Raw genomic sequence first — 26,647 nt, forward strand, 5'->3', positions numbered from 1 at the left:
TCCAGAGCTGGATGCAGTACTCCAGGTGGGGTCTCACGAGAGTGGAGTAGAGGGGCAGAATCACCTCCCTTGACCTGCTGGCCACACTTCTTTTGATGCAGCCTAGGATATGGTTGGCCTTCTGGGCTGCGATTGCACATTGCTGGCTCATGCTGAGCTTCTGGTCAATCAGCACACCCAGGTCTTTCTCCTCAGGGCTGCTCTCCAGCCATACCCCACCGAGTCTGTATTTGTGCTTGGGATTGCCCCAACCCAGATGTAGGACCTTGCACTTGGCTTTGTTGAACTGCATGAGGTTGGCTTGGGCCCACCTCTCCAGCCTGTCCAGGTCCCTCTGGATGGCATCCCTCCCCTCCAACATGTCTACCTCACCAAACAGCTTGGTATCATCGGCAAATTTGCTGAGGGTGCACTCGACCCCACTGTCCATGTCTGCAACAATAATGTTGAATAGTACTGGTCCCAGTACCAACCCCTGAGGAACACCACTCATCACTGCTCTCCACTTGGACATCGAGCTGTTGACCGCAACTCTTTGAGTGCGACCGTCCATCCAGTTCTTTATCCACCGAGTGGTTCATTTCTTGAATCCATGTCTCTTCAATTTAGAGACCAGGATAGTTTGCCAGCATGCCATAGTTATTAAAAAAACCCATCATCTTCATCATATAGGTAGCAGTGTTACTTTTTTTCTGTTCAGTGTATATGCTTGTATCTTGGTTTGCATCTTATTTTTCTTCTGTATTTCTATTTTTCTTTTGTACTTTTCACTAGCTTTCACAAGTGCTTTGTTTTCCCTCTGTTGTTCATATTATTTTTCTCTATATTTGTCTAAGTGTTCTTATTTTATAGAAATTAAATGAAGGAACACCCATGTTGGGACTGAATATTCTTTTTTGTGATGTTTGATTGGTTTTGATGTTGACCATTAATGTTTCTGATTCAGCATAAATATGGTCAGTTTTCTGACTGGAAGTATAGTTAATGTTCTCCATATTGAACAGAATACCAAAATAGATAATATTTGTGAAGTGTTTTTTTTCATTAACTCTTACTATTTTACACAATGTATGCTATAAGACTGGATAAAAATATATCCAGCAACTTTTCCTTAAAGTGGCAGCTGAATGTGATCTGTTTGTGAGAAGTACATACACCAACAGAACAATAAGACATAGCTAAGCGGGCAGTAGTAAACCATTTGTGAAGTTCTTTGCTGGCTAGAAGCACCCCTGCTTCAAGACAGTTAATGCACTAGAAACCTGTAACAGCAGGAGCTTCTCATAGTTTAACGCTTCTTGTCTTAGCAATATATCTTAGTGATATATTAACTTATTTTATATTGAATACTTACTGGTTATTACTGGTCAATCTTGTTCAATATATTCATCAATGACCTGGATGAGGGGACAGAGTGTATCCTCAGCAAGTTCGCTGGTGATACTAAACTGGGAGCGGTGGCTGACACTCCAGAGGGCGATGCTGCAATCCAGCGTGACCTGGACAGGCTGGAGAGCTGGGCAGAGAGGAACCTAATGAGGGTCAACATAAGCAAGGGCAGGGTCCTGCACCTGGGGAGGAAGAATGCTAGGCACCAGTATAGGTTAGGGGTGGACCTGCTGAGAAACAATTCTGAGGAGAAGGATCTGGGGTTCCTGGTAGACAGTAAATTACCCATGAGCCAGCAATGTGCCCTTCTTGCCAGAAAGGCCAATGGAATCCTGGGGTGCATCAAGAAGAGTGTGACCAGTAGGTCGAGGGAGGTCATTCTCCCCCTCTACTCGGCCCTGGTGAGGCCACAACTGGAATACTGTGTCCAGTTCTGGGCTCCCAAGCTCAAGAAAGACAGGGAACTGCTGGAGAGAGTCCAGTGTAGGGCAACTAAGATGATTGAGGGATTGGAGCATCTCTCATATGAGGAAAGGCTGAGAGAGCTGGGACTTTTTAGCCTGGAGAAGAGAAGGCTGAGGGGAAACCTTATTGTTCCTTACAAGGATCTGAAAGGTGGGTTGAAGGAGGATGGAGCCAGACTCTTTTCAGTGGTTCCCAGTGACAGGATGAGGGACAACGGGAACAAGTTGGAACATAGGAAGTTCCGTTCAAATACACGGAAAAACTTCTTTATGGTTCGGGTGACAGAGCACTGGCACAGGCTGCCCAGGGAGGTTGTGGAGTCCCCTTCTCTGGAGATTTTCAAGACCCGCCTGGATGCAGTCCTGAGTAATGTGCTCTGGGCAATCCTGCTTTAGCAGAGGAGTTGGACTAGATGATCTCTAGAGGTCCCTTCCAACTCTGAAGATTCCGTGATTTCATGATTCCAATTGGTGAATTTCTTTAATTGTAAGAAAACCCAGTGTGAATTGTTATTATTTGAATAGGTCATTGATTTGATATATTTTAAAGTAACTTTTGGAGAAGTCTTATTCTTCCACTTTCAAAAGTAATTACATATAAGCACACAAAAGAAAATAGGGCATAATAAGTGTCATTAAAGGCAAATTCTCTGACAGTACACAATTGAATACTTTGGTATTGATGTTGGATGAAAAAGCAACAAACCCTCTTCTAGAGCTCTGCCCTTGTTCTTTTTATAACATATGTCCTTATTTCCTTCTTAAAAAAAAAAAAAAAAAAAAGAAAAAAAACCGAGTATACTCTGGAGGAAACTAATGATTTCTATTGCTGTACACATGACATGTTATAGCATGACAGCTTGTGCATGGGTAAAAACACATTTGTTTATTTAACACACATTTATTTTTTATTTAATGGGTTATAATTTCAGGTCTTCAGTTTGCAGTCAGGTTTTTGAAAGACTGCTTTGTAAGACAATAAGAAGATTAAATTGTGTCTCTAAGGTCAAAACATTATGGATGAGGTTCATTTCAGCTTTCTGCAGCCATTTAAAAATTGAATATCTAGTTTACACTAGTTGTCCAGGTTTCCACTCTAGTTAATGGAGAAAGATAGGCCCCTCCAGAGTCTGATTCATTACACTTCAGAAAAATTTTCATGAAATAAGCCCCACAAAACTATCTAACTTTTAAGTAGCTTAAGCAAAACGAGATAAGTTCAACATCCCTGGAGGTGTTCAAGGCCAGGCTGGACGCGGCCTTGGGCAACCTGGTCTAGCAGGAGGTGTCCCTGCCTATGGCAGGGGGATTGGAACTCGATCATCTTCAAGGTCCTTTCCAACCTAAAACATTCTATGATTCTATGATTTTAGGTATGCAATCAATCCTAAGAGCTTTAAAGGTAGTTAAAATGGTAAGACTCAGTTTTTGTCTGTAAGGGTAAATAAACCAATGTTATGTGTTTAAACAAATAAAAATAATACATGCTTGAATTTCAGTTTAGTCAAATTGAAACAAACCAGTATAGAGAAAAGAAGCTGGTATGGTGTGGTGTTTCTTTCAGGGTTCTGTATTACACAGCAGATGCAACATATTAGTATAATTTATTATTACTGTAAATATAGTATAATATAATATAATAATATAATAATATAAATTGTATTTAAAATAAAATGTACTGGTGTGACTTTTTTCCTCTACTATTGGGCTGTTGCAAATCCAGAAAGGGTTTCACCTGTATGCATAATGAGTCAGGCCAGGAGAGAGGGATTTGAGCAGTAGAAATGGAAAAGCAGAAAGGGAGACGGGTTTCAAGCCTGGAGGAGAATGATAATTTATGTAATGTAGTCAACTTCACTGATTTTAGGAGCAAGAAAGAAATGTGTTAATTAGGAAGGTTCGTTCCTGTTCCAGCTCCAGGAAAAGGCATGAGTCTCATTTTTATCCCATTTTATATGGAACTATGCCCATTTCTGGGGAAATATGCATGTATCTTTTTTCTGTGCAGTCTCACTTGAATTCCTCATTCTGAGCTTCTACTGTTTCTAACTGCTCCATCTCCTGTCCCCAAACACATTCTTATTGTCTTTTCATACATTCAGATAAACAGTTTATTTTCTCAAACATGAGACGATGTAACATTTCCCATCTCCTTCTTCCCTTCCTAGTCTGGGAATGCAGGAATAGAGTAACAAGAAAGAGGACAAGCCAGCATGTTTTCAGTCAACACTTTCTTTACAGAAGAAAAACAAAGGAACAATAGTGGAGTATGGCTTACAACTCAGACCTAGATCTGTGCACTCTGGCTTTTTGTATCTCTGAGACGGATATTATCTTCGCCTTCATGTGGGGGAGAAAAACAGCACCTGAGAGCTTTAAGAACTAGAACTCTTTTTGCCCTTCCTTACCTGTCCCTTGTTTGCAGAGAAAATCCTTTACTGTTTCTTATTCTCCCTAATCTTCTTGATTTCCTGCCAGGCAATGTAGGGCTCCACCTGAGAGAACAATAGCCGAGACTGCTGATGGAACACCAATAGATTGAGATGAAAGGCATATAGATCAGTTAAATCTTTTTCCACAGACTAACAGGTTCAGAACTAGACAGTGGCGCATGTCAGATACACTGTGAAGAACTAGTATAAATTCACATTAATTTGCCCTATCTAAGTACAGTTAGCTGTGTGCGGTTTGGAAAATCTCCACAACTTCTATGTTGACTATTGATATTAAATGTAACCTTATTCAAGTATATTTAATTTACTAATAGCAGTAAAATTGTCCTATGCATATGATGATATAGAGACATAATTCCATTACATTTCAGGGCTTCTGTAGGTTTGCATTGTATAGTCATACCTTTGCACATTGGGAAACTTGTGTAAGGGAAATCTATAGCTTCAGTAGCTATAGAAAATTTCTTTAATTATATATTTATGTGTATTATGTGTATGTATATGTGTTCCTTTTACCTTTTGACATCTTTAGCATCTTTTAATTTTCAGTTATTTAATGTTTCCTCTTTCTTTTTATATCTGATTTTTTTTTGTAACATCATTGTATCAACTCTGTTCAGTTTCAGTCCCTCAGTCACTCTTGTTAATAATTCTGTTGAGGATAAACAGTTCTCTACCCTTACTCCTGTCAGTAAAAATACGTCTTCTAGTGGGTTACAGATGAACCAAGCACTAGCCTTATTTTGACATCTAGTCTGCAGCAGGCCCGAGAGGCTTATATTGAAAGAAATATTTTTTACTGCTTCCAAGTTCAGGAACAATAGACAGCTGTTTTATTTTGGTATTTGCTTTGAAATGGACTGAGATTTACCCAACAGGATGATACTAGTAGGGACTTTACTTTGCATTCACAATTAATTAATATTTTTCCTGTTATGGCATATGCAAAAAGTGTCAACCATTACAGAGAAATCTAACAGATATCACTAAAGATTACTGCTAAAGACACAGAGTAGACTGACTGTATTAACAGTAACTGGCAGACAACCAAATGTTTGGAAATGTAAGAGGAGAAACATTAAAAAAAAAATCACACCTCTGCTACTAATTTCATTTAAAAACTAAATAATTATAGTAACACTGCTAACTCAGAGATACTCAGTTGTTGTTATGTCAAACTGAAATATTCCACTGAACAGTACAAGATCATCTTCCAATGTGTTTTTGTGAGCTGGTAAAAATTTATTTTTTCCTTACTGAAACCAATATTCATATATGCAGGAATTCTGTCAGGTCATCTCTTTAGGATGTCATCTTTCAGTTTTTCCATCAAAAATCTTCTCTGTGACTACTGAACTATTTCTCTTCAAAGAGCCCAACATACATTCAAGTTATCTTGCAGTTTTACTGGATTTTTTTTTTCAGGCAGAAGGGGGTGAATATCAGTTTATTTAGTGTCTACCTAAATATAATTTATTTAAAAAATATTGAGCCAGTCCATCATTATAGTTTATTACTACTTCATCCTAATCACAAAGGAAAACTTCATACATATTTTCTTATCTGTTGGTTGTTATGAAGCTAAATACTTGATCATTTGATTGATGACTGTTATCGGACCAGCTGTAAAGCCTTGCTGAGCCTTTCTCATTGAGAGACAAGCTCACACAACAGTTTCCTCCTTTCTGCTTCCTAAAGTTATGCCTGAATCCTGCTTATTTAAAGCATGACTTTTCTTCATTGTCATTTACCATTTAGCTGACTGGCCGTGATCCACCACTTAGCACAGTAAATTTCAGCATTAGAAATGTCTAGGGCAAGGATGACTTGAATGAGGACCATGCGAGGGAGAACTTAAACAAACTGGACATACACAAACCCATGGGACCTGATGGGATGCATCCATGAGTGCTGAGAGAGATCAGTTATCTTGAAAGGTCATGACAATTGAGGGAGGTTCCCAAGGGCTGGAAGAAGACAAACATCACTCTTGTCTTTAAGAAAGGCAAGAAGGATTGAGGGAACTCTAGGTCAGTTGTCCTCACCTGTACACGTGGGAAGGTGATAGAGCAAATAGTCCTGGTCACCCTCTTCAAACATATTAAAGACAGGAATATGACTGAAAGTAGTCACCATGGATTTACAAATGGGAAATATACCCTGACAGTAATAGGCTTCTACAATGAGATGACTGGCTTGGTGCTTGAGTGGAGAGCTCTGAATGTTTATCTTGACTTTAGCAAGCCTTTCAACACAGGCTGCCATAACATCCTTATTGACAAATTGATGAAGTACTAACTAGATAAGGAGACAGTGACGTGGACTGAAGACTGTCTGAACTGCCAAGCCCAAAGGGTTGTGGTCAACAGCATGAAGGATAGCTGGCAGTCACCAGTAAAGGTGTACCCCAGCGATCCATACTGCAGCCAGTACTATTTAATATCTTCATAAATTACCTATAAAATGGGACAAAGTGCACTCTCAGCATGTTTGCAGATGATACAAAACTGGATGAGTGTTTGATACAGCATATGGTTGTGCTGCCATTCAGAGAAATGGGGAGACAGGAAGCTCATGAAGTTCAACAAAGGGAAATAAAGTCTGCAGCTAAGGAATAACCAGTACAGACTAGCCAGTTAGCTGAAAAGCAGGTTTGCAGAAAAGGTTCTCAGGGTCCTGATGGATGCCAAACTGAACACAAGCTATCAATGTGCCCTTGTGGCAAAGAATGCCACCAGCCTCCTCGTATGCATTCAGCGAAGCACTGCCAACAGCTTGAGGGATGTGATCCTCCTCTGTTCAGCACTGGTGAGATGTATTTGGGGTATTCAGTGCTGGTCTCCCTATTACAGGAGAGACATGGGCATACTGGAGTGAGATCAGCAAAGGGTGACACGGATGATTAAGGGACTAAAGCAGCAGAGAAGCTGAAAGAGCTGGGACTGTTTAGCCTGGAGAAGAGAAAGCACAGGAGTATCTCATCAATATGTATAAATACCTAGGAAGTAAAGGAGGCAGAACCAGACTTCTCAGTGGTGCCCAGTGACAGAACAAGGGGCAACGAGCAGAAACTGAAACACAGGAAATTCCCTTTAAACAAAACAGCAAAACTATTACTGTAAGGGAGACTGGATGCTGGAACAGGTTTGTCAGAGAAGTTGGGGATTCTCCATCCCTGCAGTTTATTCAGAACCTGACTGGACATAGTCCTGAGCAATCTGCTTTAAATGACCCTTCTCTGAGCAAGAGAACCAAATGTTCTCTGGAAGCTTCTAGTCTGTTATTCTCTGATTTTGTGATAGGAATTATACTGAGAAGATTGTTTATTAATCTAATGCTATTTAAATTATACTAGTATTTTTTCTTGGTTTTTTTAAGCAGGCCAATTAAAAGACAGAAGTAAACTCTATACGTGTTTATTTCTCACTTTAAAAAAGAAACTAAAAGTTCTTTGATGAAATTTTTAACCAGTCAACTATTTTGTGCCAATTCCATCTGTTGCTAGATGCTTTCCAAACTCATTAAAAGTATCCAGATGTTATAGTAATGAAGCCCATAGAAACATCTAGTTAGTTAGAAGCATGGAAAGTTATCTTGCTTAGCTCTCGCCTGATTAAAAGGGAGCTTGCTTGTGCTGATGTATTTTGAATTAATGGGTTACCTCAGTTTCCTAAATTAATGACAGTATTAATACTACAGTTCACCTGGAATTTTGACAGAAAAAAAATCCCATAAATGGAAAAGTATAAAAACTATAGAAATCTATTTTGTTTATTTTTGAAGAAATACATAAATTAGTGTCATAACTATGAAAATTCCAAGGGAAAAATTTCTTTGGATACTCTAGCATTGTTAATCTTGTAAAATAAAATACACCCAAATATCTGAGAAATAGCTTAAGCCACAAAATACAGAGAAAAAGGTACTTTATTTTTAAATAGCATTGCTACAAAGCACTGAAGGCCAAGATGAATGCAAATTCAGGAATAATTTGCACCCCAAATTTAGATGTCAAGTTTGGACATCTTATGTTTTTTCTAATAATCAGAATTTTCCTTCTTGTGACATAATCTCAGCTGGTCAGGTATCAGCCACTGATGTATTACAATATCTCATGTCTGATTTAAAGAAAAATAAGTATCCTAGCAAAGCAAGAGGATGAAAGAGGATCTATATTCTGTCTCCACTGCTGGCTGCACCATGCTCCTGCCTGACTTGAGGAAGTAGCTTGATTCACTTAAACTTAAATTGATCATAAAACTGTGGACTCAAAAACCCTAGTTTAGTCACCTAGGTAGTGAAAGAACAGCACAAATGACATGTTGACCTTTCTCTTTCCAAAATGACCAATTTTAAGTCGCATATTTGTTCACTTTCTTCAGTGTTCTACCCTTAGACAGGGAAGTGCTTAACACAAAGCTGGAGGCAATAACAATCTTGAAATACTTATGAAATGTAGAAACAACCTTTGAATTTGGCTTACTATACAGTATAATTGCTGTGTAAATATTTTATAATGACCCATTACAACACAAATATAACTTATCCATTTTATTTTACAGTTTTCCCAGGATAAAGCTCTTGGTAATAGTTATGTATTCTTATTAAGTTATGCCTCAGTACTTGCCTGATTTTTTGTTACATAGTCTGCTGCATAACTCAAAATGGGAAATGGCAGTGGAAGTCACAAGGAACTTTACTTGGTTCAATGGTAAAATGAAATTAATTCAGTATGAAAGTAAGATTTAATGAATTTAGTTTGAGGAGAAGGAGGCTGAGGGGAGACCTCATCACTCTCTACAACTATTTTAAAGGATACTGTAGAGAGTTTGGTGCTGGTTGGTTCAGTACAGGTTGGGTGCTGACCTCCTGGAAAGCAGCTCTGTGGAAAGGGACCTGGGAGTCCTGGTGGACAACAGGATGACCAGGAGCCAGCAATGTGCCCTGGTGGCCAAGAAGGCCAATGGCATCCTGGGGTGCATCAAGAAGAGTGTGGCCAGTAGGTCGAGGGAGGTCATCCTCCCCCTCTACTCTGCCCCGGTGAGGCCACTCTGGAGTACTGTGTCCAGTTCTGGGCTCCCCAGTTCAAGAACGACAGGGATCTGCTGGAGAGGGTCCAGCAAAGGGCTACAAAGATGATTAGGGGATTGGAGCATCTCTCTTATGAGGAAAGGATGAAGGACTTGTGTCTCTTTAGTCTGGAGAAAAGAAGATTGAGGGGAGATCTTATTAATGCTTACAAATACTTAAAGGGACGGTGCCAGGGGGATAGGAAGAGTCTTTTTTAGGGGTGCCCAGTGATAGGACGAGGGGTAATGAAAAACCCGCCTGGACACCATCCTGTGCAACCTGTTGTAGGTGACCCTGCTCTGGCGGGAGGGTTGGACTAGATGATCTCTAGAGGTCCCTTCCAACCCCGACCATTCTGTGATTCTGTGGTCTCTTCTCACAGGCAACTAATGACAGAACGAGAGGGAATGGCTTCAAGCTCCAATGGGGTAGATTTAGACTGAACATTAGGAAATAAATTTTTCACAGAAAGAGTGGTTGGGCATTGGAATAGGCTGCCCAGGGAGGTGGTTGAGTCACCATCCCTGGATGTGTTTAAGAGCCGTTTAGATGTGGTGTTGGGGGATATGGTGTAGGGGAAAACTTTGTAGAGTAGGGTAGATGGTTGGACTCGATGATCCCAAAGGCCTCTTCCAACCTAGACAATTCTGTGATTCTATGATAAAAGTACAAATGTGATGATAGAAAATGTTAGCTGGATTAAGTTTTTTAGTTGTCTTTAACAACACTGAAGAGAAGATTTGGCTGTAGCTAAATATTATTTTAAAAATAAGAAGAGGTAGTAAAGCCAACAATGTTTAACTTTCTAGTGACTGAAGGAAAAAATGATGGAGATAATGTGGCATCTCACTTATGGTTCCTCCTAAAAATGGACAAAAGTCTTCAGAGTTCTACTTTTGTTGGAACATTTCATAAATATAACATCCAACCTTTCCATTCAAAAGGAGATTTTCTTCGAAAAAAATGACTTCTTCTTGAAAAGGGAGTATGATAAGATCCTGAGTTGGCAAGGTGGAACTGCTATTTTTTAAAGCAGTCAAAAAAAAAGAGAAAAAAGTAAAAAAAAAATGAAGACTTCACATTTTTAATGTACTGTTTTTAAAACTTTAAGGTGTGTAAATTGGAAGAACTGCAGGTGCCTCCTTCATCTTTTATTACAAAATATACCAGATAAACATATTATAGAACATATGGCAAACCAATATAATCTAGTAGCAACACATCGGAATGTGTTTAACCTAGATAATGAACCAGAATTGTTCCTATTTCTCTTTATAGATGTTCCAGTACCTACAAATATCTAACTACTTCCACCTTTTTACCTTTATACTCCTTGAGACATTTTACCCTCCATTGTTAGTAATGGTGATAAAATTAGGATGTAAATGTTATGTACGTACCAGGGCCAGAATTAATAAAAAAAAAATCTTTTTTTTTTTTCACTGTTTACTTGTATTGATAGTGCAAATACCTGTGATGTGAATGTGCTACACAGACCTTTGAACTTAAGTGCAAAAATAACATTCTTGAATTGAGTTGTTCTACTAGCATGACTTTAAAAAATAGTAATTCTTGTTATTCAGTGTATGTATTCTGAAAAGTGTTTGTTGCTTTGGATCAATTGCTTGTTTATTTCACAAAGATAAATATGCACTGAATATTGATGTTCTTAAGAAAAATGGAACATTCCAAGGTAAGTAAAACTTACAGAGGCTTACCAACAAAATTAATTAATAAAACACAATATATAGCAATATGCTTAGAATTATAAAGGAGGATATTGCACTGAGAATTTAGATGTGTGTTGGGTGGGGGAGAGCAGAGAATTTGAAAGTATATCCAATAGCAGAGAAATGGGCTTGTTCCCTTATTACTAGAATCTTTAAATGAGTATATGGTTTGTGTACCTTCATTGTCTCTTTTATATATAGAGAATGACAGTTTTATTCATTTATTGCTGTAATGGTATGAAAATTAACTTTAAACATCAGGACATCTGATTAAGAGATCAAAGAAATCAATCAATAAATAAAAAAACTTAATTTAAATATTTTAAATACAATAAAATAATGTATAACTTGTTCTCTTCTCTTTTTTGTTCTGTTTTTTTTTTTTCTTTCTTTCTTTTTTCATTCTGTCCCCCTTTTTTTTTGGCCATTGGTACCTCTTGCTTTTTCTCCTTCCTGTTTGGTCAGTGGTTTTTGGCCAGTTTGTATTTTTCCAGACATCACTCCATGATGTAGTTGAAGTATATGATGGCCCAACTTTGCAGTCATCTTTGTTATCCTCTCTCTCAGGATCTCATTCAGGTATCCTGTAATAGAACTGTCATTAAACAGTTATTTATTTTTTATGAACCTAGAAAGACAGTGTTGGCAGAAAAAAAAAAAAAAAAAAAAAGAAAAAATATTGTTTTAGTTTCTTACATACAATTCAGGCAAATATATAAAAATCAAGATTTTGAACTAAAAGCCTAATCACTCAAAAATCTTTGCATTAATGAATAAAAGGAAGTAAAATTGAGTCTATTTTTTATACATTTTTTTCTTCTGGTATTTAGCTATTACAGTGGGTGATTTTGGCTTCTTACTCTGTGCCTTTATGACTTCTATCCAGTAATCAATTTGAAATGGATATTATATATTTAAAAGGAAAAACAATGTATATTTGTAGCAAAGTAAAATTATATACATTATGTGCACGTTGACCCAGTTAAAAAAGGTATTGGGTTTTTGGTTGGTTGTTTGGGGTTTTTTTGTTTGGTTGTTGTTTTTTTTTTTTTTTTTTTTTGTAAAGGAAAAGAACAACAAATATTTCTAATAACTGAGATAAGCTTTAGTCCCCTTTTTCTAGAACAACATGATACTGCCAACGTAAAATATTGAAATCACATATATCTTGCAAAGTTTACTGAAGCAGAACAGGGTTTTGGGAGGGTTATTTCTAGCTGCAAAGATGTTGACAGGTATTTTGAATGCTTCCTTAGTAAAAAGTGGTTATGATAGCTTTGTATTTGCTTTGTTCGAGTAGGTGAATCCCTTCCATTGAGCTCAGGTAACCAGATCACGGTTAGATTTACTTCAGTTGGACCAATAACAGCTAAAGGATTTCATTTTGTTTATCAAGGTGAGACAACCTGGAAAAATGTGTACATTTATTCTTTTCATCACAACTGGTAAACTCTCAGAGAGGAACAGACTGAGAATGTAGAGGAAAGTAATAGCCTGCTACCAATGTAACAAGTTTCACTATTTCTGCATGTTTTGAAAAATGTTTAGGACCATTTTTTAATCTGTATTTTAAAGCTTAAATCACATATTTAAGAAGCATAAGAGAAGTTCCAAGTTTAAGAAGAGAGTTATACAAAGCAGCTGTTTCTGTTTGCTAATCTAGTTGATGAATTTTATATCCATCTGGCTGCTCAAACTGGTTTATGTCTCAATTTAAATATGAATAACTTTAAGTGTTATTACCTGTGGTTGAATCAGTGATCTTGCAGCTACTAAGATACTTCTTGGTTTACATTATTTACCTTTTTATGCGTCAAACACAGAAATGGTTATCCATCAATACTGCAATTCATTCTTCCCTTAAATTTAAATCCTGATCTGACAGTAAGAGTACACATTTAGAATTCCACAGGAATAAATGTAATTACCTATCTGACACAGAAATGTTATTCGGAAACCATGTATTAGCTGAATATTTCATTGTAGCATTTCTTTCCAGTGCCATTTTAGAAAGGTTTCAGTGTGGATTTTATACATTGCTTTTAATCTTGGCAAGGATATCAGTACTATGCTTTTATAAATAGTAACTCAGACATCAAAACTATGCAATCCGTACTGTGAAGATTCATTTGGGGATTATGAAAATGCTCTTAACTAGCAAACAAACAAATGTTACTTCCAGTCATTTTGAATATTTGTGGTTCAAAATCTGTATTACTCCACCAAATCTAAATTTAAGAATCCACAATTGTTTTCATGTTTGCAGCTGTTCCAAGAACAAGTGCAACACAGTGTAGCTCTGTGCCTGAACCGAGATTTGGAAAAAGGATTGGAAATGAATTTGCAGTTGGGTCATTGGTTCTTTTTGAGTGCAATCCAGGCTACATCCTCCATGGGTCAACAGCAATTAGATGTGATACAGTACCAAATGCATTGGCACAGTGGAATGATTCGCTCCCTACATGTGTTGGTGAGTTCTGAAGGCTTTTTAATAGAACTAATTACTGCCTAAAGTGTAGACCATTCTCTCTAGCAGAAAGTGTTCCTCCTTTGTCATGTCTATAGTATTTTATTCTTGCTTACTTTTATTCACTTTCTTCTTCATTCAAGGTTAAGATTTTATTCCCCTTTCTATTCTAACCTTGCTGTGACATTTCACGAGTTTCATGAACGTATTCTGCTGCTATGAATTATATGTTAGCTTCTTCTACGTTAACATCAGTGACAGTCCCTGGCTGTCCCTTAATCAAGACTCAGAAATATCAGTTTGTGCCCTGAGTGCTTACAAGACTAAGATGATCTCACCTTGCAGATCTCTAACAAGATGGTGCAAGCTATTAGAAAGAACATAACTATATTAAAGATTTAAAAATAGTTACACTAATATTTCAATGTTTGTCAGAAAAAAACAGTAATTTTTCAGATCAGAAAACATACTTTGCATGGTTCTATTCATACAAGATTAAATCCTCTAAATTAAATTCTTAAATTAATGTGCATCTGTTGACATTTATAAAGCTTTTCTATAGGTTTATGTCAAGGGCAAATATGGTACATTTACATATGTTTCATTTGAGCTTGGCTTTTTTTTTTTTTTGGTGGGGAAAAATAATTTATTTATAAATGAATTAAAATTGGTTATCATTTGCACAGATGTTTTTGCAATGCCATCAAACTTTTCCACCTGTAACATCTATTGCAGTACTGACTGCATTATACATTAATTTTGTGCAAATTGAATACATTGGAAACTATTCATTTTGAGGATGAAGACATCTGAATAACTCCATTCCCAACCAAAACAGTAAATATATGTATGAGTTAAAGTTGCTTTACTTTTCTTGACAGAGAACAGATTTTGTATAAAAATGATCCTAACCCATGCAAAAATACATTATGATATTGACTTCAGCATTAAGAAGTACCTAAGCAGAATTTTAGATGAGTGGTGGAAAAGAAAATAGAGAACATTTTTTCATTAGATCAATTTTGAATCTTCCATGCTAATCAGCTGATGGTGCATGGTAGAGTCTGACTAGTTTTCAGTAAAATAAAGGATTTTCTCCAAAATACTAAAATCCTGATAGAGATCAAGACTAAGTATTAATAGTGTGATTAAGCAGCTGTTATACACAAATATTGTTTATTTAGACTGGTTCAGGCATAGGAATTGAACTACAATTTATATATAAATAAGAAGCTGAAGTATATAGCTATATTCCATTTATTGCAGCTTGATCAGTAGAATTGTACTGTTTACCCCCTTGAAATGTATTCCCTTTGTATTTCAGATAGAACAACTCAAGTGTTGAAATAATTATTTTGACTATTGATCACAGTATATTATTGATATTTTAATACACAATTTAGTCTGTGAAAGAGAAAGCTGTCTGTCCCTAAGCAAGTTGAACTGAGAAAGGGTTACAGGCCACCTTATGTGTGAAAATCACTGTGCCAATAAAGGTGATAAAATATATATGAGGTGAAAATTACATTGAACTAAATCAATTTAATAATTGAAGTGGTAGACATGACCATATTATATTGCTTTAACTCTAGTGAATGCTTGAATATTTCCTTACAGATAGCAGACATCAGTCATTCTGTCTGTTCATCCTTTTATGAGTAATTATTTAAACACTTTAAGTGACACTGACTGTTAGTTTATCCATGTCATTCCCAACAGATTCTATCAATTATATGCCACATAAAATGTAGCTGCAGTATTCATTATTAAGATAAGTTGCATTCTCCTACATATTTTCTAAATCCTCATATTTGTATCTAATGAAATCAGTTCAGAACTTAGTAGTGTTTCTCAGAAGCGATACATTAACTTCTAGTGGTTTTGATAAACCATCTCATCAATCTTTTCCTTCAACTTCTTAAATACCAACAGAATATCTGTATCTACATTAAGCCGTAATATTCTTTGTCCCTGTTAGAGCATCTAATGATCTAGACAAGGTACATTCAAGTTGAATATTCAGAAGAGAAACTTGATGGTATTGAATGCCTCTGTCCTATTTCATGCATAATACTTCGATTAATCCATGGACACCCATATGATAAGTGCAGTCTTGCAAGCATTTAGCAATTTCTTTACTAACGTGATATATCCATAGTCTGTAGTGGCATAACCCACACAAGCAAAGAGAACAGTCAAGGAGTTGAAACTGGCGCTATTAATTATTTAGACAAGAACAAAGTAGCAATATTTTGCTTTTTTAGCTTTTATCTTTTGTACTAACACAATACATAACTGTTCAAACTTCATTCCTAACCCCTAAAAATAATTCTTTATTTTTGTAAGATTACTAGGAGACAATGGAATGGATTGTACTTTGCTAAAGTGAAAATAAATAAGGGGAATATGAGCATGATTCTGTCAGGTAGAAAACTATCAGAACTCTAATTTTCATCTATTCTTTTTTGGTCATTTAAAAGAAGGTTTTTGAGATACAAGATTTTCCTGAGGCAAATATAAATTTTTTAATGTAGCATAAATTTACAAAAGTTTTTAGCCATGGTGTGTTGAACATTGTGTAATCTTTTATACTAACTTTTCTCACTTCTGAAGCTTCATAATTCTTTTCTTGTCTTGTGCATTTCCTTTCAGTGCCCTGTGGTGGAGTTTTAACAAAGCGCAAAGGGACCATTTTGTCTCCTGGTTACCCTGAGCCTTATGACAACAATCTGAATTGTGTGTGGAAGATCACAGTACCAGAGGGAGCTGGGATTCAAGTATGTATACTTGCTATTTGCTTGTTATCATTGTGTTTAAAACCGTTTTTCCTGATGCAAAAGCATGGAAAGATCATTAATTAATACATTTTTCTATCTCACTAATGATTCTCACAATGGAATTTATTGCAAATCTTTTCATTCATGCAGTTCTTAAAAGATGTAAGATTTACAAGAATTGTAAAAGATACACTTGTAGCTTTTTACTTAGAAGAAAATCACCAATAACTTAAAATGTGTTATTTCAACAGGTCAGTGACTTTTTGTAAGCCAGAGGAAATAGAGAGGCTTTCCTGTGATATTTTTTTCCTCCCTCAAAAATGGATAAAGCTCCTCAAATGGAATGAAATTAAGTGGGTTGCTTTTATGGACAAGTTGTATATGTTTTCCTAGAAACTTTGTTATTTCCTCTATAGTTATGGAAGTTCATTGTGATATAAAGATGTTTCAGTATGTTTCAACATGAGATGGGAACAGATCCTTCAAAATATTTTCAGAATTCTTGTTTACTAACATTTAGATTAAGAACTTCATGGAACACATAGCAAAAAAGTATCTGTTAAACAAAGTCATGTATATCTCACATTTTATAATGCACTAAAGAAACTGTGAGAAATCTAGGTATTGGAAAGGCAGTTGTGTTTAATAAAATAGAACTTTTAATCATCATCTGATCAAATTCCTATCAAAACTCATATCAAGAAACCAGGGTAGCAAGTTTTCTATGTTTACCCTTGATTCAAAATACAACTACTGTAGAAAATGAATAAATAAAGAGCTCAGTTTCTGTACACAAAGGTTTAATAATGCAAATCAGTAAAAAACATTGTGGACAGTTTATTAAAGCTGTCTTTTTAATAGATTACATCACAGAGCTATTAAGGTATTCTACTGTGTCAATGAAAGTTTTAAAAATAGTATGAGTTTATACTTCGCTACTTTATAAAAGGAAAAGATATATTTACTTGCTTCCTTTTTTGTAGTTCTCTGGGGTTTTTTTTGCTGAACTTGCGAATATCATCCTTCCTTTCTATCATCGCTTACTGAAAAAGTTAATAATTTATACTTATACAAATGTAATGATAACAAGGCAGTTTCATGAGCATACCTGTATTATTGTAATTAGATCTGTAGAACATTTAATATTGTCACTGAAACAGGACAGTCATGAAGTGTGATATTCATGCTTGATACTTGGAATCCTGCCTGATTCTCAGGGCTAGGTCTAAAGAAGATAAATCCCTGATATAGTAAACTGAGCACAGATAATACAGGATCAGTAAGACAGAGTATACATCAGAAGTCATCATACCATTTTTACTGAGTTATTTTTCAGAACTGAGCTTAGCTTTGTATCTATCAATGACATTAAAAACGACATCTGAATTGTTTTGGTTTTGTTTTTTTCACTTCATAGAAAAGAAAAAACCCTGAGTATACATATACAAAAATGTAATTATTACTGTGAAAATCAGTTACTTGAGGGAACATTTGAAAACTTGGGTGGCTGATTTTGTCCAACCTGAGATGCAGATATTCAAGATACTGTTGATACTGATACTGATACTCAAGCTAATGCTTTTGTGTTTATGTAAATGCATAAAGTATCTGAACATTTTTCCTGACCAATAGTTATTCCCTCAAAATAACAAAGACACTTCCCCAGCTTTAAAGGAAATGAAAAGAATATATCACCAACGCATATTCCTCTGTGAAATGTGTAGATCGAATTTTAAACTATCTAGGTATAACAACTATCGACGTGTATGATTACTTTGTTGAATTTGTTGAAACAGTGTGATCAGATGTGAATGCTGAGCTGTCTCATATCAAATTGAAAAGCAGACATTTAAAAGTAGATTTAGGTAAATATGGAGATTGTGCACTAAAAACCTGCCTTCAGGCACCTAGCTAAATACCTTATATCAGGAAATTAATCTACCATGGTTCCTTATAAAGTTAGGGCAGAAAGTCACCTCGAGTAGATAATTCAAAACTATTATAGACTCTGGCTCTGAATCACTGCCTGAAGGTATGTCTGTCTATTTATTGACTACATGGGGAGGTTAGGGCAAATAGCATCAGTTGCACTAAAATAGATGCTTTAAATTAGGTAGTTTATGACAAATATGAAAACTGTAGTCAGCAGCAGTCTGTCCCAAAAAAAACATATAAAAAAAATTAGAAAATTTGAAATTTGCTCTGAAGATTTCCTAGGTGTCTGCACTTCCAATTTCGTATGTCTTCAGAAATATTCCTGACAGAGACAACACCAATAAGTTTCACCTTCATCTCTTGTGAACCAAAAAATAAACAGACAAGTCTTAGAGTTTTCTGAGAGACCAGATCCAGTGGGCATCCTCCAAGTATCTAAAACATGCTAACAGCCAGGGCTTCTCCATTGCTTCACTTTTTTTTAAGAAAAAACAACACAACATCCTTTGGTTGTAGTATCTGACCAATTCCTACAAAAAGTGCAATGTTTATGGTCCCCATCCAAGAAACAGGTAGGAAAACTGAACATTCCTTTTACGTAGAAGAAGGTGGTCAAGGTCATATATTTCACAAAAAAAAAAACCCCAAACTTCATGTCGTAGTTTAGGCCAAATTGGCTACTGGGGACCTGGGGGACGACAGATGGGACCAACAGATGCTCCCCTCTACCTCTCTTCAAAGAGAGAGGCAGAGGAGGGAAAAAGACACGAGTTTAGAAGGAACTAAACTACTTTAATGAAATATTAATAATAAAATAAAAGGAAATAATGCAATACATACAAAACCATATCAAGCTCCCAAGATGATAATCATGACACCATCTGGCACTGGGGCAGTCCCAGGCTGGACTCGGTGATGGAGGAGAACTGGATTCCGAATCTGCATTCAGGATCGGGATCACAGGCAGACGAACAGGCAGAGTCCTCCTCAGACTTTGGCCATTGAAGAAAGAGAGAGAGCTGTCCCTTTGATCCCTCAGCCTCTATACTGAGCATGAGGCAGATGGGATGGAATACCCTGTTCGTCAGTTTTCATAGAATCATAGAAGCATAGAATGGTTTAGGTTGGAAAGGACCTTGAAGATCATCGAGTTCCAACCTCCCTGCCATGGACAGGGACACCTCCCACCAGCCCAGGTTGCCCAAGGCCATGTCCAGCCTGGCCTTGAACACCTCCAGGGATGGGGCCTCAACAACCTCTCTGGGCAACCTGTGCCAGTGCCTCACCACCCTCAAAGTGAAAAACTTCTTCCTAATATTTAATCTAAACCTGCCCTCTTCCAGTTTAAAGCCATTGCCCCTCATCCTGTCACTACATGCCCTAGTCAAAAGTCCCTCCCCAGCTCTCCTGTAGGCCCCCTTTAGGTACTGGAAGGCAGCAATAAGATCTCCCCGGAGCCTTCTCTTCTCCGGGCTGAACAGCCCCAGCTCTCACAGCCTCTCCTTGTAGGAGAGGTGCTCCAGCCCTTGGATCATCCTCGTGGCCCTCCACTGGATACGCTCCAGCAGGTCCACGTCTTTCTTATCTTGAGGACTCAACACTTAAGACAGCTGACTTTTGGGTCACCTGTCCTGTCTGCTCCTCCCCACAGGTGCGATCCCACTGAGGTTTTCCACTTCAGACCCTCCAACGAGTCAAATAACAAAGTTGGTTGGCCTTCGGTGTTAGAGTAATAAGTATAAGCCAGAGCCTCTCTGCGTACCATGTCTGGGCATCAACTATAAACATTGGTCTTATCACTCTGAGAGTGAACATTGCCTGCACAATATGCTCGTAATTTCATTAGTTAGAAGAAGCCCAGCTAAGAAGCAAAGTTACTGAATAAAATTGGTCCTGTTTTACCTCAAACCAGGACACTTCATTATCTAGTTGTACTGGAACTGGTGCTTATTTCTTCTGTTGAAGTTTTTCCATTTTGGAGAAAATAAAAGGAAGAATAAGCAAGACAGAAGAAGAGTAAAAGAAGCAGAATTCTTTAACTTAATGGCTAAGGTGCCCCTTTTTGAGAGTGGTTGGGGTTTCATATGTTCTTCCGTCACTCTTTCAATGCTTTTCATTAAACAGCTATTTCACGAAACCAAAAAAATGCAAGAACATATCCCCTCCAAAAAAAAAGAAGAGGAACCTGGGATTTCTTTACTTTGTGGGGAGTGTTTTCGCTATATGAGAACAGATGTATCCTCCCACTTGCAGTCTATCTGCTTAATGCTTTGCACCTCCTTGTGAGTGGAAGGTTGTTGTCACCTCTGGAAGGAATCAAGTGAATGTTCTGCCTTTTGCTTACAGCATGCTAGTGAGTGTTCCTCCTCAGGAGATGAGTCAGTGATGAAGGCAACTAAACATAGGAGGTTGCTCTTACCTGGAGATTGCTCTTACTTGGAGGCAGAATTGAACATGGCAAGACAGATGTAACAGCATGCATCACTGTGGGACTGGTTTTAGTCCTGGATAAACTAGAGAGAATCACAAAGAAACTGCAGTAATGGACGATACCATGTTTTATCTTCCCCTCAATGTCCTCCAAACAAGGAAATCGTATTCTATACCCAGATGTTTTTCACAGTTTAACTCTTGCCAGAGGTAATGCGTGGTTGTCACTAGGGGTCACAGGATTTAGAAGTCTGAATTGGCAATTAAATTAAAAAATGTTGCAAGGCAATTTCATTCACTTAATGATGATTTTCCATTCTCTTTGACAATGACAGCAAGACACAACTTTTCATGATTGAAAGCAACAGAGGCTACAATTTACAGTTCTCTCTGTTCTTGAATACAGAAGGGAAGTTTATGTTCTTTGCCTCACATTTTTCTTCATAGGTGCAAGTGGTAAGTTTTGCCACGGAACACAACTGGGATTCGTTAGACTTTTATGATGGTGCTGACAACAATGCTCCAAGGCTTGGAAGTTATTCAGGTGACTGAAAAGTGTTTCACAGATTCAACTCTGTTGTAAACACAGAGCTCTTTCTAGTTCTTTTGTCTGTGTGCATGCGTGTGAGTGTGTATGTTTGCTTCTATAATTAACAACAGGCAGTTTCCTTTCTGTTTTAATTTGTCACCTCTTAGCAGATTTTCATGAAGATGAATATTTGAAAATGTTAGAAATTAAATAACATTCAGAGACTCCCAAACTAGACATCTATTAATCTAATTTTTTGCCCACTTCTATAGCAGAAATGTCTAGAAATGGAAGAGAGATGCTTCTTGAAATTGTTCATGATTAAATGATGCATTCTTTATTCTCATTTTAGATAAATGAGACTGTTCTGTTTGCCTTACTTTTTCTTGTTTTGTTTTGTTTTATTCTACTTCATTCATGTGTACAGAATGAGATCACAGATGATAAGATCGTTGTGTTGTGCTGAAACACAAAAAAAATAATCAGTCACATTTCTATGAATAGCGCTACAAAACGTGTTCAGAGCTGCTTGATATATTTGACAGTTACATTTAAAATTATTCCAGTTACAGGATTCACTCTTGCTTTTCTGAAAACTCTAGTGAATATTTCTGCTTTTGTGGATAAAAGCATGTAATATAAATTTATACTAGACCCTATTTCCCTGAGTGCCTACTGTTCATGTCTCTGTTATTGTGGTGCACTGAAAATGACATAAAACTTTTATAGGGACAGATATTTGATAACATCCATGATGACAATATATAGTGAAATTGGTTATGTGACCTTTTTCTCTCCCTCCCATTCTCTCTCCCCCTTTCCAGCCTTTCTCTTTTTCTCTTTCTCTCTTTTTATACAAACACACACTTGTCTTTGTATTTAGTTCAGTTTCTGTGCATTTCAGTAATGTTTTGATTTCTTTTTTCAGGAACAACCATACCTCCACTTCTGAACAGCACATCAAATAATCTGTACCTAAATTTTCAGTCTGATATCAGTGTTTCAGCTGCTGGATTTCATCTTGAGTATACAGGTAATGCAGAAATATTCAATTAATTAAGATTGCTTGCTGGTTCCAGATATCAGATGTACTTAAACTATATGGAAGAGGAATATTTAGTCCTATTGTCCATAAGGAGCTACGTGCTGTTACTTCAAAGTCATTGGTAAAATCCTCATTTAATTCCAAGGGAACAAGATCAAATCTGAAACATGTACTGTAAGGACTAGGAAGTTTAGTTTGTCTTGCTTTCACCTTTAATTTGGTTTTGCTCTCTGAAAAGCTTTTCTGAACATACAGCAGCCAGCAGCAAATGCAGGTATTCTCATGTGACAGTCCTAATACCAAGCCACAACATATTTATATAATTCTTGCAGGCAAAACCAACATATTGATTGTGAGTGATCTCAACTTAACTTCTGCCAATTAAAAATTAATTACTGATTCTGGTATTGAAGGAAAATAATAACAAACCAACCCTTAGGAAAAACTCCCCTGCTTCCCTCTGGACACCACACACACACACACACACAGTTTTCTGCTCTCCAGTGCCTTCACCACAGACTACGCTCTGTCCCTTTGGTGAGGCAAGGGCAGCACAGCAGATTGGCTCAGTCCCTGTGATGCCTTTATGGTCCCACCTCTCAGTGCCTGCTCTGGTGGGCACTCAGGCTCCAGCCACTGCTCAGCCAGCTGCTTCGGCTCCAGCATCTGCTCAGTCGTGTTCTTCTCTCTGTCCTCCCTCAGTGAGGTCTCCCCTTGCTCTGGCCTTGTTGCCAGCCCTGCAGCCCCACACCCCACCCCCACCAAAATCCACAAATTATGTCCAATACAATAATATATGTACTATACAGTATGTATTTTACATGTATGTGTAGATGAACATTAATCACTCTCAGCGAAAATGAGAGAATGAATAAACTGAAATGAGCAGCTGTGTTTCTTAACTAACTGACATATGCTCACAGGTTGCTGAGAACACAGCAGAATTATTTCAAAAGTTTTTATTATTGCTGAGTACCTCACCAGCAGAAAAGGCTGTAATTATAAACATACTTTCTGTCTGAATGAGATTGCCTGAGATGACTGACAGGAATTCTGGCAATCACTAATATTTTGTTGCAGATTTTTTTTTTTTTTTCTTCCCAGCTGTGCAGTTCCCTCTACTCATATTGGTTCTGGTGTCTGATCTGCATAATTGTGTCACGGTTATTTCTTGTCATTTTTACAGTATGCAAATCCCATGCTCTGGTTGTCTGATTAGCCAGTCGGAGAACATGGCCTTGCAAAATTGCTGCCTGATCGCTTGTCTATAACTAAGCACTAATTATAGGTTAGAATTATCCTGCCATTTTCTTGCAGTGCAGACACTCTCAGCTGCTTACAACTTCAGAGGGCAAAAAACTGCAGGAAGTTATGAAAACAAAGTAATTTGAATTACTGATACTGAATCCAATGAAAGTGAAAATGCATCTGTATATTCCTAGGTGTCCAAATAACTGACGTGTAGTGTACTGCCAGTATAAAACTTTCACCCTTAAATAAAGAATTCACAGTATATAATTTGAAGTGCCAAGAACAATAGCTATATATGTGTGTATGGATTTATGCAAGGGTTTATATGTGTTTATGTAATATGTTTTCTGTGTAAGTGTATAAACCCAAAGTATACGCTGAAAATTTGTGATTCAGGAAAGAATATTGATGTCCCTCAGTAGATACCCAATTAACCCGTAGCTCGGTGAAATGCGTTATTTTACAAGATTAATGATTAATTATTAATTTTTCATGTGCAGGTGGTAGACATATGTGATTAAAACTTCATATAAACTTTGGATGGAGTGAGGAAATTGCAAAGCAATATCTAAACCTGTAATCTTTATTGGAAACAAATGCAAACTTTAAGGGCAAAAATTTTGTAACAAGTGAAGAATTGCGGTTGGAGAGTAAGCCAGTATGACTTCTAAATTAGGATTTTCTGTGATACACTTTATAAAGATATGCTCTAAAATAAAAACAAATTTTTGCAGGTGTGGGATTTACTGAAGTAAAATCTACAGTGTGCAAAGTACAGAATAAGATTAAGTGACTGTAACTCCATAAAATCTGTGGAATACACAATCCATATATCATTAATATTGCCAAGGTTATTTTGAAGTTTAAAATAGAGGTACATTGTAACTAAATTCCTATACTTCAAATTGCTAAATGATGAAATGATTTTGTAGAACAAATGTGGAAAAATGTAAGGCATTAGACATCCCTGTTTGTTTACTACTCTCTGACTCACATCACAGAACTAAAGCATGGTGTCAGAGAATGCAATCTGGATTCCTATCATGCAAAACTAAATAGGAGTGGTACTTCAACATCTCAGCCTTCAGCCACTAGTGGACAATCAGCCTATACAACCAGACTAAAGCTAAGAGTAAGACCCTTTAGTTTAGCACTTAGTGTGCATCTTGAGTCCTAGGCACCAGCTGTTTCAGTCCATAGATCCATGACTATTATTCCCCACTACTTGCCAAGAAAGACATAGTCTCTGTTGCCTGTGGATTGGAGGAAAATTTTATGATTTTTTTTTTTTTTAAGAAGACACTATGGAAATTTCTGCATTGGTCTGAATCATGAATTTGACACAGATTAAACTGACGGACGATACTTTCTCATCATTGTTGGAAGGGAAACAACAGAAACCGTATCTTGTGTATTTTCTGGACTTTTGTCTCCCGCAGCTTTCTGCCACAGAGAGACAGGAGTTTTTGTCAGGAATCCAGAACTCAGAATACTGCTGTATTTCTACTGAAATTTCTCTGGAAATGCATTGATCAGAACAGAATTTGCTGTTCTCAGTTGTGCTGGTCATCTCTGACTCTCAGACAATGCTTGCTTCTCTAAATGTTGTAATTATATTTTTAGAGAGAGTTAGTAAATAGAAAGTAACAGTCACATTTTAATGCCAGTGTTGCATACATTTATTGCATTTCACTGGCACCTACACTGACAGAGGTCACCATGAGGAGTCAGCTAAATTAAAGTCTTAGTATCAGTGCACAGTTCTCATTGAAAATCACATCAGAGTTAAATATTTATATTAAGTCATTTTCAAGTGAGGTAACCATAAAATTTTTTTGTTCAATATATAGTGCATCTTCCAAGTCTATTTCATGTATTCTAGGAGATACAAGTCTGAGGGGAAGTGCCCCTTTCTTGCCAAAATGATTACTTTTTCATCTCAACAACAGCTTTCTGTAAGGTTTCATTCTGTTTCATTTCCAGTATCTCTTTTCATCCTTTATTAATAGATTTTTCACACTGTCCAGTCTGGCTCATCTTTTGAACTGCTACAAAATCCAAATGTACTTTTTTATATAGAAATAAACCAACAAAAAAGGAACTTTATTTGTTGAGGATATATTTTAAAACCAGGTAAATGATACTTCAATGTAAGGAATTAAGTATTCATATTCTAAAACTGAATCACGGTCTTATCAATAACCTTTTTCTAGAATATTTTTACTTCTTTGTTGAACCCTTTAATTCTTGTTATATTCATAACATGCAGTTTATGTATTCCAATGGATACCCTAAATATGAAAATATACTGCATCAACTGAAGTATGTCAACAAAGAGCACCACAGAATGGTTTGTTAAACAAATAAATAATGTTTATATGTTTTTTGCCACTATAGATCTTAATTTAGTCCTCACTTTCTCTAACTAAAGTTTTGCTAATTAGGTTATAGATTATGCTGTATAAATAGTAGTATTATTATTTGAGATTAGTTAAATTTGTCAGATTGCTTCATACATCATTTCTATAATATTCAATATCTGTTTAGAATTAGTAAAAAAATAAGACACACTAATTTTAATTCTAAAATATAATCCCTAGAAATCTATGTATTTAAACTGTATAATGTATAATTCTAACATAGAATCATAGAATCATAAAATCATAGAATGTTTTAGGTTGGAAAGGACCTTGAAGATCATCGAGTTCCAAATCCCCTGCCATGGTCAGGGACACCTCCCACTAGACCACTTTGCCCAAGGCCACGTCCTAGTCAGTGCTCTGTATCTGTTCACTCACTCTCAGCCTATTAAATTAAGTACGGTTGTTGCTTATAGCTGTCTGTCTCTGACAAACTGTTCTGCTTGGGCTGTATTATCAATTCAACCTCCTCTCCCTGGTTTAGAAATACCTTTGGAAATGCTTGAGAGGAAGAGGTATATTTTTCACTCAAATCTTTGAGACTGACATTCTTCCAAAAAATAAAGTCTTAAGCAAATGTCACATGAATAGAGGCCTTTTTCTTTTTAAATGTAATGCTATGATCTGAATGGAAATAAGACACAGCATAAAGAATCATAGAATCATAGAATGTTTTAGGTTGGAAAG

General features: G+C 36.7%; 1 protein-coding gene across 2 annotated transcripts in view; it reads left to right on the forward strand.

Annotated features, from left to right (window-relative positions):
- The window catches only part of CSMD3 (CUB and Sushi multiple domains 3), a 715,473-nt gene that overhangs the window by 568,379 nt on the left and 120,447 nt on the right, over positions 1-26,647 (forward strand). For both annotated transcript variants that reach the window (XM_009890359.1, XM_009890360.1), the window contains 6 exons: positions 11,572-11,685; positions 12,407-12,502; positions 13,373-13,576; positions 16,226-16,350; positions 21,163-21,259; positions 22,173-22,277. In XM_009890359.1, coding sequence (XP_009888661.1) covers positions 11,572-11,685; positions 12,407-12,502; positions 13,373-13,576; positions 16,226-16,350; positions 21,163-21,259; positions 22,173-22,277 — 741 coding nt within the window. The remainder of the gene's footprint in view (positions 1-11,571; positions 11,686-12,406; positions 12,503-13,372; positions 13,577-16,225; positions 16,351-21,162; positions 21,260-22,172; positions 22,278-26,647) is intronic.

This window comes from Charadrius vociferus, unplaced genomic scaffold (assembly GCF_000708025.1).
Source record: "Charadrius vociferus isolate BGI_N301 unplaced genomic scaffold, ASM70802v2 scaffold168, whole genome shotgun sequence".
Lineage (NCBI taxonomy): Eukaryota > Metazoa > Chordata > Aves > Charadriiformes > Charadriidae > Charadrius > Charadrius vociferus.